The sequence below is a fragment of the Lontra canadensis genome, unplaced genomic scaffold (assembly GCF_010015895.1).
Source record: "Lontra canadensis isolate GAN:19392208 unplaced genomic scaffold, GSC_riverotter_1.0 scaffold194, whole genome shotgun sequence".
Taxonomy (NCBI): Eukaryota; Metazoa; Chordata; class Mammalia; order Carnivora; family Mustelidae; genus Lontra; species Lontra canadensis.
This window is the reverse complement of record NW_022631188.1, coordinates 455252-471050: the sequence shown is the minus strand read 5'-3', so window position 1 is coordinate 471050 and position 15799 is coordinate 455252. Positions and strand designations below refer to the sequence as shown.

At 51.1% G+C, this 15799-nt stretch overlaps 1 protein-coding gene, 1 non-coding gene and 1 pseudogene across 2 annotated transcripts; all 3 read right to left on the bottom strand.

Annotated features, from left to right (window-relative positions):
• Positions 1-93, bottom strand: TRNAI-UAU. The gene is given in 2 exon segments: positions 1-36; positions 56-93. It is a non-coding gene; the product is annotated as a tRNA-Ile (tRNA).
• A 1502-nt stretch (positions 94-1595) lies between these two features.
• On the bottom strand, positions 1596-2024 carry LOC116861285 (annotated as a pseudogene).
• Positions 2025-5546: 3522 nt separating this feature from the next.
• LOC116861271 (epididymal secretory glutathione peroxidase-like) lies at positions 5547-13275 on the bottom strand. The gene is made up of 5 exons (XM_032847824.1): positions 13189-13275; positions 10214-10367; positions 7570-7687; positions 7032-7131; positions 5547-5753 (listed from the first exon to the last, which is right to left on the bottom strand). Exons 1-5 carry the CDS (start codon positions 13273-13275, stop codon positions 5547-5549), a joined length of 666 nt encoding a protein of 221 aa, XP_032703715.1.
• Between the last annotated feature and the right edge of the window lie 2524 nt (positions 13276-15799).

Genomic DNA, 15799 nt, shown 5'->3' with positions numbered 1-15799 from the left:
TGCTCCAGGTGAGGCTCGAACTCACAACCTCGGCATCGCCCAGCAGCTACTGTCCTATAAGTACCGCGCGCTAACCGATTGCGCCACTGGAGCCGCGCGGCTGTGGGCAGCGGAGGCGTGCGTGATCCCGGGCAGACACCGCGCCGGCTGGTCGGTGCAGCAGACCCAGCCTTCCACGAGCCCCTGCGTCCGCTGCTCCCGCGCGCTCTCCCCCGCCGCCGGGGCCGCTGGAGGCGCAGGGTCGCGGGTGCGCTCCGACCCCCGTGCCTCTCCTCCCTCAGACTGGAAATGGGAGGAAGCAAGGTCACACGGGTCCAAACGGCTCCTTGAGAACGGCCGGGCCTGTGGGTGCCCTGGCAGGAGGGTCCCACCCGGGGGAGGGATGCCACCTGCCGGGCGCAGTGAGTCCCCAGCCGGGGTCCCCGCGGGCCTTCCTCCCCCGCGGGCCACCTGCCGCCTGACCCTTCACGGCCGGCTTCTAGCCTCAGAATGGCAAAATCCAGTAGTGCCCTGAAGCCTTCCGAGGGCGGGTATTGCCTTCGGAAGCAGCACTGTTTTGAAAATATGAGCTGCAAAACGGGCCAAGGGAATGCAGGAAACGACGTGAAAATTACTTGAACATTTTCTAAGGTCTCGGGCTCAGATCTTCTGTTTACTTGTGCTGTGGGTCATTTCACACTCGGTTCGATGAAGGTTTTCGCTGGAGTAGTTTTGAAGTGCACACTCGCACTATGTAACACATGTGCGTTTATGTATTAGTTTTAATTAGAAAAAATTTTAATTTCTGCTTCTTTAATATGTCTTATTGTGCAGGAGACAGTCTCGCACACATATCTGAGATAACGTGTGGTCACACACTGTGTGTAAGGGCGAGTCACCACGGGCGCAGCGGACCGTCTGTCCAGAGTCCACAGCTTATGGGGTCTTGCTTCCTGACTTCTGTATTAATACCTGAAAGTCAGAAATGTCATGTGCAAGAATTGTTAAAGGGGCTGTAGAAAATGATCACTTTATTAAATATTATAGTTGTAGAAATGGAGTATATTTTTTTTAAGGTTTTAATTTTTCATTGGTGTGCCCCAAACTTTCTTCATGTCTTCCCTTTTAAAAAAAAAATATGTGTTCCTTTATTTTAGAGAGAGAGAGAGAGAGAGGAGGTGACGGAGTCATGGGCAGAGGGAGAGAAGCAGACTCCCTGCTGTGTCACCACACGGGACTCGATCCCAGTTCCCCCAGATTACAGACCAGAGCCACGCAGAGTGGTGGCTTAACCGACTGCGCCACCCAGGTGTCCCTGGAGTGTAGTTTCTTTGAGAAATGAAAAACCAAGAAGTTAATGGTAAATCCCACTTACCATTGTTGGCACATCAGTATAGGCCAGCAGGGAAAATACTGTGATGAGCCTGCCTCTCTGATACCAAGAAGACGTTCTTCTTCAAGCTTTAATGCCTTCCTGTGTTTTCACTAGATGAAGTACTCATCTTCTGCTGCTTTTCATTCTTTTCCATATTTTACATCAGAGGATTGGTACAGCCTTTAAAACTTCATGAAGAGGAGCAAATTCAATATCCACTGATTTCTTCTCAAAAGGCATTTTAAGTCCTCAGATAGCCTGGCCGTTCCACTCTCCTGAATACTCTCGCCATGACAAAACTCAGTAGGACACAGGCAAATCCAACAAACAGAAGAAGAAATCTACTGAGTTTTGGAACGTTTGGTGCCTTCGACCCACCCGGGATTGTGAGCCCTAAGTTGTAAACAGGACGCTGGGTGCGAGTCCTTCCATAAGATAGCGTCCAAGCGAGCTCCTGTCCCTGATGCCCATGTTCTTCGGCCATAGAGCCCGCACTCGGAGGTGCCAATAGTAACATCGTCAGTGACTCTTCTGGTGACGAGGAGGAGATTTGACATCAGCAGTGCAGACACAGTCACCGCCACAGGTGCACCCAGGATGGGTCCTTCAGCTTTAGGTTGGGACACTCGAGCTCTGAGAACAGGACACGGTTCAGTGTCTCCATGTTGGTGGCTGCAGGGGCAGCTCTTGACCCCCTGTATTATTTTATTTTTATTGAACCCTGTAACATAAACTATGTCCCATGACGGTCAAGCTAGAGGAAACACTTAGATAGCCCTTGCTGTCGGGTTGCACCTGTTCTGAGGACTGAACATGTAATGACTCATTATTCCACATCCTTAGATTATTCCTAAGAGACCGTGTTCAAGCCACCCACCGATCTATCCCAATTTAACCCGATGCCTTTGACCTGTCTTCTGATAGAGAAGACATTCGGTACGGAGGTTGAGGTTGAGGACCCGTGCCCCGGAGCAGGGGCTGTCTTTCTGATCCTGTGTCTTCTCTTCCCAGGAATTTCCCAGCCCGAGCTAACGAGCGAGCTCAGTTCTTGGTCCCGGGGAAGAGCCAGAGGTCTGACCAGCCCATCAGTCCTCTCTTGTCTCTGACCCCAAAGCCACAAATATTGTCTTCTGAGTAGGAATGTGGCCTTCCTAGATGAGAAGTCAGTCTCTGACAGGACGACATTCCCAGAGGGTCAGTGTCCTCCACACTTTCTGAGCAGACGCAGGTGCTCTGCGAGCCGGAGGTAAGGGTCTGAGGTGGCAATGTCGGGGTGTCTAGAGAGTATGATGAGTCAGGGGAAGACTTTATGATGGTGTTCAGGTGATTTTTTTTGAACTAATGGTCCCAAAAGTGTTACACATAATCTTATTTTCCACTTATTTCTTTAAAGGCTCCAAGGATGTAAATTAATCTTTTCTGACAAAGACCCCGCATCAGGGGCAGCAGTGTCAATCTGGGCTGTTCCCTGGTTTCATCGAGGCAGGTGGTCACTGTCATTCCCCAGGACCTTCCTTTTCCTCTTTGTAGGAACAAACTGGTGTGTTACACGGAGATACGGTCGTGTGTCCTGTTGATCCTTTTGGCCCTTCGGTCACTCTGCCTGGGAGGATGGCTGCATTTGCTGCCCTGGTGGCGGGTCTGGGCATCAGTGTCAGGCCTTCCACTTGGCCTTCTCTGCTGTGACAGCTCGTGTGCCACATGCGAAGATGCTGGTGTAGCAGGTTTGCCCACTACCACGTGTGTCATTCTAACTGTACGGTGGGGACAAGAGAAATTTCTACCAGATGCATCCTTGGCCTCAGTGGATGCGCCGTGAACTGGACCTGGGCCCGGACTCCGGCTGCTTGGTCCCCAAAGCCTCTGTTCTCACGGGGTCCGTGGTGACACGTCGGGCCCTCCGGTATCATCGGCCGCCTGGATCTTATTACGTCCAGCAATTCTTGAGCTATAATGGTATTTCCCCTTCTCGGTTTTAGGGTTGCTGAGTGAATGGTCAGAAGTCCCTTTAGAAAAGGAATGGGGAAGTTACTTTCTATGTGTTTGTGGTGGTGGTGCAGGTTCTACCTTCTCAGGACTTGGCCTCTCCTTTACTCAGCGATTCTGGGTCTGAAAACCGATTCAGGATCGGAAGCTGAACAAGGTTTTGTGATTTTATGTGTAGCTGGGGCTGCTGCCCTCAGGCTCCGGTGATCCATTCTTGGTTTCTGCTGACTGGACAATGGTAACCAGTGCTGGCTGTTCACCTACCTTGCTCTAGGGAAGCTGTGTTCTATGCGCCATCTCCAGCACTCTAGAGAGTGGGCTGCCCCCACCCCCAGCACGCACTCTCACACTCTGATGGATGAGTGCTGCCGTCTCTGGCCGGAATCGTTTTGGGATCCTATAATCCACATTGCTAACAGCGAGATTACTTCAGCAGAATCTCCTTTGAGCCCAGGCCTTTCGAGGACACTTGCCACATAACTTCTCTGTGATCCTACTTCTTTTTATTTTCTCAAACTCCCGCAACATCGTCATCAGTGGGTTTCCAGCATCACATGGTAAATCTGCTCTAGTGCGGACATGCCTCTCAGCTCTTGACCCTTCCTTTCTGCCATCAGCCACGACAGTCCTGGCATTTCTACTGCATTTAGTGAGAGCCATTTCTTTTTCCAGTCTGGAGAATCCAAACAGTGTGTTGGTTTCTTGCCAATGTGTGAAATTTCTACGCTTTGGGAAAATGCTCCAATACCAGTGAACCCTCCTGTGGCAGACTTTGTGTCCCATGCCCCTTGATCCAGAACTCTTAGAATCTAGTTGTTTACTGGACAGATGTTGGGTCGGGGGCAGAGCCCGTAGCATTTGGCAGAACAGAAGCATCTGCGTTGTCATCAAGCAAGAAGGACATGTTTACCCTTAATAAGGAGAACTGGGGGTCTTGGAAAGTCTGGGGTTTAGGTGTTCTAATGCAACCAACCAGATGTCTCCACCCAGTGTCTCAGGTTCTCTTCTTTCCCAATCAAGGCCATGACCTAGGCACAATTTAGTTGGTGAATTTAACCTTCTTTAGGGATCTGCTATTCCTATGATTAACTCTTGGACCTAAACCACAGCCTCTTGTGCCCTTGGGTTGCAGGAGATGAAAGGTTCTTTACCTCCTTCCACCGGGGCAGTCTGGCTTCCACAGTTAGCCTTTAACTGGTCAGAGAGCACCCTCGGCCTTCAGTCATCTGGAGGGGACATGACCTCGACCCAACCTGTCATTCCTGACAAAGGCTAACAGTTGAGAGCCTCCAGGTGACAACCTTGCAAAGATCTGGGAGGATAATTCCTTCTATCTGAGGGGTTCAGGTAGTCTGGGAAACACACCATCTGTCATCATCACAGCGAGAAAGATGAGAGAGATAAGACAAGTCTGAGCGCAGGCTAGGGTACAAAAACCACCACAGTCATGCCAGATGCTGCCAAAGACATTTTATTAGGGACAGTGCAGGGCTGAGGAATCCGCGGGGGTGGGGAGAGCCCATCCTTCAAAGGATGCCTTGCCCAGGTGTCTTAACCTGAGTGCGCTGGAAGGTCAGACAATAGGGAAGTTTCTGTAGGATCTAAATTAGAGAGAGGCTCTGGGTCCCACTGCCATGGACATGCCCTTATCTCCATGCAAGGCCGTCTCCTGCTCCCACGCCTCCTTACGCTCCTACACCAGAATGACCAGTCAGCGTGCGTGTGGGAGGGGGCGTGTCGCGCACTGATCTGAAGGGACTTAGAAAGTGACAGTACCTCGGGGAGGGCGAGTGCTAGGAGGTGGAGCTGAGGCTGCATAGCCGCCCGCCCCTGTCGCCTCTGCATCTCCAGGGTGGACAGAGAAGGGGGAACATTCCGTCTAGGAACGTTCTTCTTCAGGCCGTGCCGGCAGACTGAACCATCCTCCGGAAGGCTGGTTTTCCTTGGATGGGGAGGACTGATTGAATGTGTAACAGAGCTCTGAGGATCTGGGGTTTCCGTCGTTTCCTTCTTCTCCCACATGGGTACTCTCCCAGGGAGTAATAGCGGTCGCCTTCTGCATGACTCTGCTCAGTAGAGAGTGGTGACGCTGTGGTATGGAGTGATTTGGGCAAGGGGAGGCCGTGTAGGAAGAGGGTAGTGAGACGAGACATTTTTTAGAAGGTCTTCCGGGAAGAAGCAGGGCGGCTCCTCCCCGCCGTCCTCCCTATTTACTGTTGGGCTGTTTCAGGTACTCCAGGATATCTGCCTTGACCGCACCCACGGGAGTCCGGTGGGACCAGCGCATGACAGGGACTCCGTCAGGCCCCACCAGGAACTTTTCAAAGTTCCAGCGGATGTCGTGGACCTTTACGGGATCCCAGGATATGTGTCTCAAAGAGCCCAGAACCTCCGAGGGGTGAGGGCAGGAGAGCTGGAGCAGAGACGGAACAGACAAACAGCATCATTTCTGCTATTTTCACCCAGAGGGAATCCGCTCCCTCCCATGCCTAGACATTCTGATTTCCCGTGATGCTTAACAAATCCTCTGGATTGCCACCATGCCAGCTATCCAGATGGTTGTAGATGTAACAGCAAAAGTCTGTTCCCTCCTCTGTACCCCTGTGACCCCTGTGACCACAAAGCCACACCACCGTAAAACACGTCACCTCTGTGACTGTCAGTTTCCTTTTCTGCGAAGCCAGTGGTTTAGGTTAGAAAGCAGTTTCCCAGCTCTTAGGGCTCCTGGGCCAGTAGCATTCGAAAAATATCTCTGGGACCAACATGGAGTTCCAACATTTTGTTTTGTCCAATAACAAAACTTTAGAGAAACAGCATCACTTCATCGTTTAATTTTTTAAAAAGAACATTGTAAGAATAAATTGCATATAGGTCCGAATCTTAGAGTAAAGGGAAGCCCTATGAGTCAGTTGAGTTTATGAAACCTCCTTACACAGTGCTGTTTTCTTCAATTTTCTGAGGGTGTATAAACATCTCTATCTGGGCCAGCGCTGGCTTGCCATCCAGCATTTAGGAACAATTAACAGCTGGTGGTTAGGGACCCTCTCAGCCTTCTGCTCTCTGGATCTAAAAGTCAGTGATTCATAAAAGGCACTTATGACATGGTGTTAACCTGTTGATGTCTACTTCTCCCTCTCCAGTAGGAACCCATCAAGGACCAGAGACTGTGTCTTATCCTTCTTCTTCTTCTTTTTTAGACTTAATTTATTTGACAGAGAGAAAGTGAGAGAGGGAACTCATGCAGGGGGAGCGGGAGAGGGAGAAGCAGGCTTCCCACTGAGCAGGGAGCCCAATGCGGGGACTCGATCCCAGGACCCTGGGATCATGACCTGAGCCGAAGGCAGGCACTCAATGACTGAGCCACCCAGGCACCCCCCCTTCTTTATATCCATACTTTATATCCATAGCAAACTGCCTCATACTCAACAAATGTACCTTGAATGAATGAATGTCAGTGAGCAAACGAGGGTGGTCCTCGGAAACACGACCACTCTCCACAGCCCCCTCCATCACGAAAGCCGGAATCTCAGACATACTGACAAATTAAACCCCAATCTCTATGCTAATGTGGAGCCCTCTTGCCAATAACCCAACGCCACTTCCAGGCATGAGCCTTGGGTCCATTTCCACCGCACCAGCTCTGTGCTAGGAATGCTGGGGAAGAAGACGTTTGGGTCAGTAATTCACTCACCTTCAAGAAGGTGAAGACCTTCTGTTCTTTCTCACCATTCACATCCCCCTTCTCAAAAAGCTGGAAATTAGGTACATATCCTCTCCCTGGACGGACGTGCCTGCAACGAGGCACAATGTTCCCAGGAAGCTCCAGCACATACGTGAGCAAGCTAAGGGGGGCACCATGGGGCCACGGGAGGGACAGGGAGAAGGGCGGATGTGGAAAACAGGGCTGGGAAGGGAGAATAAGGCCATTTTGGACTTTGGGCCCCCTGGTTCCCATAATTTTCCTCTGTTCTGCTGGGCCCCGCGCACTGCTTCTGTTCTAGCTGTGTCCGTGTTCCTGCACCTCTCTGGTCCCCTAGATCTCGCTCCCAGGGAGAAGGAGGTCTCTGGATGCCACCAGACTCACATCAGGCTTGGACAAAGCTGATGTCCGTTTGCAGGTACGCCTAATCCCCACCCTCCCGGGAATCCCCAGTAAGAGAGGCGCTAGAGGCTGGAGACAGAAGAAAGCTTGACGGAGGCCTCCTCTGGGGTCACAAGCAGGCACTTACTTCAGCCCCGGAAGGATCTCCGAGTTGTCTCCCGGTTCCTGCTTTCCGAATTGGTTGCAGGGAAAGCCCAGCACAACCAGGCCCATGGGCTTCAGCTCCTCCTGAAGTGCATTCAGCTCTGTGGGTTAGAGAAGGGGCAGTAAGGAGGCCGGGCTGGAGACTCTGCCTTGCGGAGAGAATGATCTGGGCCCATTTTCAGGGAAAGAGAGGCCTCGGGAAGGGAAAATCTCTGGATTGGAAAGACTCCTAGAGGCTGGAGCTCCTGACATACCTTCGAAAGCCCTTTATCATAAGGGCCCTATTATATTTCCCAAGTGTCTGGCACATCAGAACCGGCTGAGGGCCCTTCCTGAAAACTAGGGATGATCAGGTCCCGTCCCAAAGAATTCTCTGAGTCCCTTCTTCTGAGGCGGCCCCCAGTCATCGTTACTATTCGGAACCTCCCCAGGTTCCTGTTGACGTAAGAGGTGCAAGTGCTCATGGAAAGTGAACGGAGGTGTCGTTAACAGGTACAGTTTCAGCTCAACAAGATGGAAGTGTTCTACAGATCCATTTCTTAAGAATGTGAAAACACTTAACACTACTGACCAGTAACAGGAATGGCTAAAATTGTCAATTTTGTGTCGTATCTTTTGTTAACCACACACAAACAAGAGCTTGCCTTCCCTAGTGGGTTAGTTGCTAGACTGAAGCTTTCCGTTTTAAAGGAAAAGACACCGATGAGAATGGGCTTCTTTCCTCCGTACAGACTGGGTGCCCTGGGTGGAACAGATAAACCTGACAGGTGCAAAGAGAACCAGAGAAATTCCAGACCCAGCTTTCTGGTGTTCTTCAACAGTCCTCAGGATGTGAAAGATACGTTCTCCCTAACGGTCCTCACCGACATGGCAAAACACAAGATTGCACCTGCCTTCTTTCGCTGTTTTCCACTTTGATTGCTCAGATTTTTATCGCCAGCACTTTCTGGGCTAGATGACTTCAGTCCCCTGGCAAACACTAGCCATTCCCACTCAGGTTCTGCACGGCCAACTGGTCAACTGGTACTTCCCGGGTCCTGTTCTTCTCCTTCTCCTTCTCCCTTCCTTTTCTCTTTCCTTCCTTCCCTTCCCTTCCCTTTCCTTCTTTGCTTTGCCTTGCCTTCCTTTCTCTTTCCTTCCCTTTCCTTCTTTTCCTTTCCTTTTCTTCCCTTCCCTTCCCTTTCTTTCTTTCCTGCTTTTTCACAAGCTAGAGATCACCTTCCTGATTCCATATAGTTCCTCAGTACCTCTCCCTACATCCTTCCCCATCTTTAGTCACTGTACATGATCACTTCCTTCCGGGAAAAAGACAATAAATTGGGAATCCTGTCTTCCAGTCCTTAAGCAACCACTCTTTGGTGTCCTCGTCTATTATGTACAAAGTGGGAACTGAGTACATTGACTTTTGAAGTCACTATAAACTGGTAAAATGAGTTATGGTCCAACACAATGTTATTCAATCTTAAAAAGGAATGAGGAGATGGTCTTAACTCTAAAATACTTTTATTAAAACAAAAAGCAAAGTGGCAAGTAGTATTTATATTATTCTGCCGCTGGGGGGTGCAGGAAAAAAATTCTATCTGTGTATTTTGTACACATGATAATACCAGTCATCTAAAGGGAGGAAGAAGGAGGCAGAAAGACTTCTCACTCTAGATTTTTGATTCCTATAACTTGGGAGACTTGTGAATATATTACCTATTAAAAACATAATCAAAAACAACAAAAAATGAAGTTCTTGTTAGTTTAAATATAAGTCCCTCTATTTCTGGTAAAATTCATCTTATTCATTATTTTTTTTTAAAGTAGGTTCCACATCCAGCACCGAGCCTGTAGCAGGGCTTGAACTCACAACCCTGAGATCAAGACCTGTGCTGAAATCAACAGTTGGACATTTAACCAACTGAGCCACTCAGGCACCCTTCATCCTGCTTGTTGTTCATCATCTTCTAAATGACATGGTCTGAGGTATGAGAAAGATAACGTCCCTCCCAGGGGGCATCTCTGTCCAGGAGGCACTGAGCTGGGGCAGGAAGACCCGCCTCCTTCCCCACCTGCTCTACCAGCTCTCAGCAAATGCAGCTGCACGTATGAAACCCCAGCACCCCCCCCCCCCCGCTTTGTAGGTGACCTGTGAAACCCTGGGAGAGTCTCACCAACATGGATCCTGTCTCTGGTATTTACCAAGGAGACTTCTGGAATCTGTGGAGGGGCTCCTAGCCCTCCGACATATGTCGATTCTCCTGGAACGCTCAGGAGCAAAGCAGAGGCAGGACATAGGGAAGGAGTCAGCAAACTTTCTGTAAAGGTCCAGACAGTGAACACCTTAGATGTGGCTGGGCAGGCGGCCTCCATCACCGCTACCGCCAACTACTCCCCTTGCCTGGAGACGTGAAATCTGTGTGTAAGTGCAGGGGCAGGGCTGTGTTCCCATAAAACTTTGTTTCCAAAGGCAGGCCCACCAGACTGGGCCTGCGCGCCTTTGCCAGTGAGCTCCTGACGTCAGGGAAGAAAGTCACTTGATCACAAGGATTGATTTTGATGTGTAATGAGACTGTTGTTCTAATTATGATTTAGAATATAATGAGAAAATTCAGTCCCAAGGAGATGCGGCTCTGAAGTCTTACCCGGATACTGAGCTGTCAGGCCACAGTAGGTGGCCACATTGACAAAAAGAACGAGCTTGCCCGCGTACTGCTTGAACTGGATGAGCTCATTTTCGTTCAGAGTGAGGGCTTCATAGTTGTAGATGGTGCCTTTCACATCTTTGTAGCAATTCATCTGAGAGTTAAAAAAACGATGATATTAATAACAACAGTTCCTAACGTCTGTGTATGCTGTCAAAGCACTCAGAGTGGTGCCTGTTACCTGAAGGCAAACCAGGAAACAAACAGGAGTTGTCTACGGGTGTATGACAGGATTGAGGCTTAGTGTTGTGACTTGGAAGCCACTGGTTTTTGAGCAACAGTCCATCTCCCTATCCTGTTACCCTGGGAGAGGCAGGAGAGCAGGAGATGCGCTGAGTGAGAGGCACAGAGCAGAGACCCTTGAGCTGGGATGGGAACCCTAGAAGGAAGTGAGGCCAGAGAGGAAGGCTTGCTGCCTTTCATGCCTCTGTGCAAATGAGGCGACTCATTGGCTCTGGGTTGAGGGTGTCCTGCCTGGATTCCCCAGTGAAGGATTGTGTATGTGGTAGAGAGAACTCTGGCCTGCGAGTCAGAAGTCAGCTCTGCTGTCGAGGTCTCTTGTGAACCTGGGCAGTCATGCTTGGCCTTCAGTTTCCCCACTGGTAAAATGAAGACATTATCTAGATTCCAATCAGGTCCTCAGGGCGCCTTCCCCATTTAACATTCTAGAACCTGATCTTAGCCGTGCCTTGAATAGTGTCCTCCGTCCTGTCCCTCTCTTGCTGGTGTGATGGTCTTCCAAGGCACCACTCAGAAACCGTCTGTAGCTCCCCCCGGCGGATGCGGAGGGCGCAGGTCCACCTGCTAAAGGCACTGAAATCTGTCCAGCTGCACCCAGGGCTGCAGTGTGAGCCCCTCAGCCTGTCCTAGCCTCGCCTTCAGCACGGCTCCACCTGGCCTGTTCCTCCCCAAGTGTCCTGAACTCATCTGGGCAGAATTCCACCAACACGGATAAATCCTGTAATACAGAAATGAATTGTCCAGGACGTCCTCGCTGCCTGTTCTGTGGTTAAATCCCTCTCCAAGACAGATCCCACCTGATTCTTACTCCTTGCTAGCCACATAGGGTCCGTGCAGGACCCCTTTTCCGACATTGGGAAAGCTGCTGCCAGTTGCTCATGGAGCACAGGGAGTATGAAAGAGAAAGTGTGAGAAGGAAACCACCAATCTACATGGTGAGAAAAAGGCCGAGGAACTGATCTGAGAAAGGGAAGAAGGTCATAATCTGTTAAGGAAGGTCCAGGCTTAAACTAGGAGGAAGCCAGGCTCCCTGGAAATCCAATGGACTGGAAAGGATTTTAGCCAACCACCGCCTGTCCAGATGCAACACAAGCAAAACCAGACTTTCTCCAGCCTTCTAGGCCAACTGCTTCTTCACTAGCTCACCAGGCTCTCGAACTCTCTCCCTGCTCCTGGGCAGAAAGGTGCCTTCCCCATGCAGGCTTTCACATGTTTCCTGGAGCAGAACTGAGACAGGCACGGAGAGAACACTGTGTCAAAGCATCCATCCGTTCCATGGTGCTGGTTCTAACATAAATATTTTTAAGAATTTTTCTCTTATTTTTTTCCTTTGCTACTGCAGTGGCATTTACTGAAAATCACATTGGGTAACTAGGGTGTGGGGATTCAGAGAGGCTCGGGACCTGGGGAGCCCTTCTCAGACCAGCTGGCTCCTACACTCGTCGCTGCTTCAAGCCTATTTAAGTCCGTCTGATACCTCTCCGACACCTCCAGACTCAGCTTTTTTTGAAGCAAATGTGACGGCCCAGGGCTCAGGGTCCAATACCCAGTTAGGCATCCCTGAGTAACAGAAAAGCCACAAAAATTCTCAAAAGTAGAGCGTCAGCCAGGAGGTCCTCCCGTCAATTTCAGAGAGGTAGGAAGGTCTTACCGTCGCTGCCCTTTACGGAACACATTCTACGTGTCAGGATGACTGCTCACCCGCCCACGAGGTACATTCTGTTGCCCACAGATTTCAGATGAGAAAGAAAGCAGAGGCTACCAAGGCAAAGGGACTTGTCCAAGACCAGAAGTGACGGCTACACTACCTGGATGAAAGGTTGCCGGCCTCTCCCTTCATGGTTCCATTTTGCCTCCAGGTCACCCAGATCATTGTGTCCCTTCCCACGGCTACACCCCCACCCCCACTCCGCAGCTACACACAAGGTGGCTGCCCCCCCACCCCGCAGCTGCCCCCATGGTTCGCCAGTAAGGCGGCTGAGCCGTGAACTGGGACTAGATTGGGGCCAGAATCCAAGACTCCTGATTCTAAATCCAGTTGCTTGAGGGCCTCCAATGATTGATTAATTTATGTGTTTGAGAGGGAGAGCGAGAGAGAGCGAGAGAGAGAGAGAACATGCGTGTGGGAGGGGGAGGGGCAGAGAGCTGCAGACTCCCCGCCGGGCTCAGTCCCAGGACCCTGAGACCATGACCTGATCAGGAGACAGATGTTTGACCAACTGAGCCACCCACGTGCCCCTAGACCTCCAATTATTTTGCCTGCGTTTTATGTTTCTCTGATTAACTCTCTGACTTTATCCACCCATAAAACTTCCACACTGGTTTTCTTCCTCCTCGTCCTAGCTGTCCCACTGAGCTGCAGCTCAGATGACATAGCCCACCCTCTCCTCCAAACCCTGCCCCCACCGCTGCCTTCCTGCGCCTTGGGCCCGCGCTGACGCAGGTACCGGTGTGGCCACCCTGACTAGAGATGCAGGAGAGCAAGGACCACAGTAAGGAGACTTCCCTCCCGGTATGCAGCTCAAGGAGCACCCGTCTCTAGGGTACAAGAAGAGGCCAGAAGAGAAGAAAGGTTAATGGAAAACCACAAGGAGAAAGAAAGCAGAGGTCAGAGTCTTACAAGAAGGACTGGAGCAGGACAGAGCAGTCGCTCAGCCTGTCTGGAGGTCACTCACCCTCGTCTTATCAGGCCTGGCGCGGGTCTGCAGAGAGCTGACTAGCAGAACCAGTGCGAGGAGGGAGGCCCTCAGCTGCGCGGTCATGGTTGCTGTCTGTGGCTCTCGTCTTCTAGGCCGAGATCTCGCTCACCCCGGTGGCCTTCAGATACCAGCCAAGACCGCGCAGGCCAATCGCAAGGCGGTAGGGACTTCTGGGCCGTGAGTGGGGACGTAGAATTTAAACCACACCCTCACCCACACACACCCCGTGGGCACTTGGTGCTCACCGGTGCGGCGCGGATCTGGGACATATAAATTCTGGCAGAATCATGAAAAGGTGAGGGCATGCACCCACGGTCCTTGCAGATTACTGTGTGTTTTACCTGCGTGGGGAGTAGGGTGGATGCAGACAAAGCCTCCCCAGCTTCTCAGTGGGGTCCCTGCAGACAGCCAACAGAGACGGCCCAGATCCCATTCCTAATCACTCGATGTGTGGACCACCTAGGACCTCTCCAAGAGAGCTGGAAGGAAACTGGGCCCGAGGAGGGAGAGATACTCTCAACCTGGGCGAAGGAAGCCCCTTTCTACGTTCATGACCAACTGCCTTCAAGGGCCAACAAGTCATCAGGAGAGCAGCCAGCCCTGCAGATGAGGCAGCAGGCACTCGACTCCTCGGCATCTGAGCTGGGAGACAGTGTTCTCCTCACCCATGATCAAAGATGCATTCCGTGTTTATCAGATTGGCCAGCGTTGAAAGGCGTGGAGGCACCCGGCATGGGGGTCGTGGGTCCAGTCTAGGTGGCCCTTGGGCACCAGACTGAGGAGGGGGACTGGCCGCTGCCAATCTTCTGGGGGATAACCCGCCATTCGGAGTGTGTAGGCAGTTCTTTTGAAAGTGCTCTTCATCTTGGGAAGCCCCAGGGCCAGAAAAGGACAAGGACAGGACACACAAATTCCTCCAGAAGAAAAATGCCGCCGTTGTTGGGCTGCAGTTCTGCTAACATGGGGACTGGATGGGGGACACGGACTGGAGCCTAGGAATTCGGGGATTTCCCACTTACATGACGTATTGAACCCCCGCTTCCCAGGGAGTCTACTTTTGGTCCCCAAGTGCTGGGGTCACAGTTCATCGCAGTCCCGAATTCGTGACCATTTGTCCTTGCAAGGTCCCTCTCTAGTTTTGTGTATTGTTCCCAGACTTCAACTTCCACTCCCGTTCTCCCTACCCTCTCCCCATGGGTAAAGTATGACTCATACTCCTATTGTTTGTGTTCTTGAAAAACGTGGGCGTCCCTCATCAGGTTATTAGTCCCTTGACGCTTAAAACATCATTTAGGTTTCCCCCCCATTTGGACGTCAGATTCAAAGGGTTGAGCTAACCAAACTCTTAAATTGGTGGCACTTTATCATCATTAGGCTGTGCAATGAGTGTCTTATTATATACATATATTTCTTAAGTAGTCGCCACACCAAGCTCAAACTCATGACCGTGACATCAGGACCTGAGCTGAGATCAAGACTCGGACATTTAACCCACTGAGCCACTCAGGCACCCTTTATTATATTAATTTTTTTAAAAATTGTTTTTTTGTCCCCAGTCCACTCCCACTTTCCCAGCTATTGGGGGAATTGGTGAGGAAAGAGCTCTGCATCCTGGAAGGCTGAGGGCCCTGATGACAAGAGGCGAATGAGTAAAACAAGGGGGAAGGTTCGTGGGCTGGCTGTCCCTAGAGTCTGGAATCCCACCCTGGGCTCCACAGGCCAAGGTGAGTGACAAGGAGATTCTGGAAACTCTGGGTTCCTTGAGGAGGTCGTCTCCCATCTTGTCCCCCGTCTTCCCACAGCCCTCCCCCACAGAAGGTCTTCAAGCCAGGGTGCTCGGGTCACTCCCCCTGCCCTGCTGTAAGTTCATCTCCCCCCAGTGGCCCTCCAGGGCCACACACAGAGCTGCCACCGCTGCCTCCTCCTCCCAAAAACTCATGTCTCATCAGCTCCAGCTCCGTTGTGTGAGTTGAACATTCCTGAGCTCTCTTGGAAAACAGAAGCTTTTTGTTCTTCCAGATTCGTCACCTCTTCTCAGAAGCCTCCAGTCTACTGGTGGGAAGGGGAGAAGGGGAGCCCAAAACAATGACCTCTGACCCGGCCCCAAAGCTCCCTGAGCCCAGGCAGCTGAGCTGGCTTCCCATGGAGTGTGTCTGCCACCCCTGCTGACTCCCCTGCCTGTCCCCTCTCTCTGCTCAAAGAATGCAAGGATGCTGGAGTTGGAAGCTGCAGCTTCCCTAATCACGGTTTTAATTGTTCCTGCCCAAGCTGCAGGACTTGGGGCAACTTACCCTCTGCACCTCTGGCTTTTACTTGTCAAATTGGGAGAATAACATGAACTCAACAGGGGTAAGTAGAAAAAATAAAGACAATTCGTTTCAATGCCAAGGCCTGGACGTGGCCCCAAGGTAAGCGCGCCGCGTGTACTCAACAGATGAAGAAACCAGAGCGCAAACAGAAATATCCATTTCCCCAAAGTCCTGTGAGCGCACGCCCTGCTCCCGCACACTGTTTTAAATTCCTTGCCTCTTTGCCATTTAATCTCTGCTCAGTGCACAGGAACTCCTAGAGGAGAAGAGAAACTTGC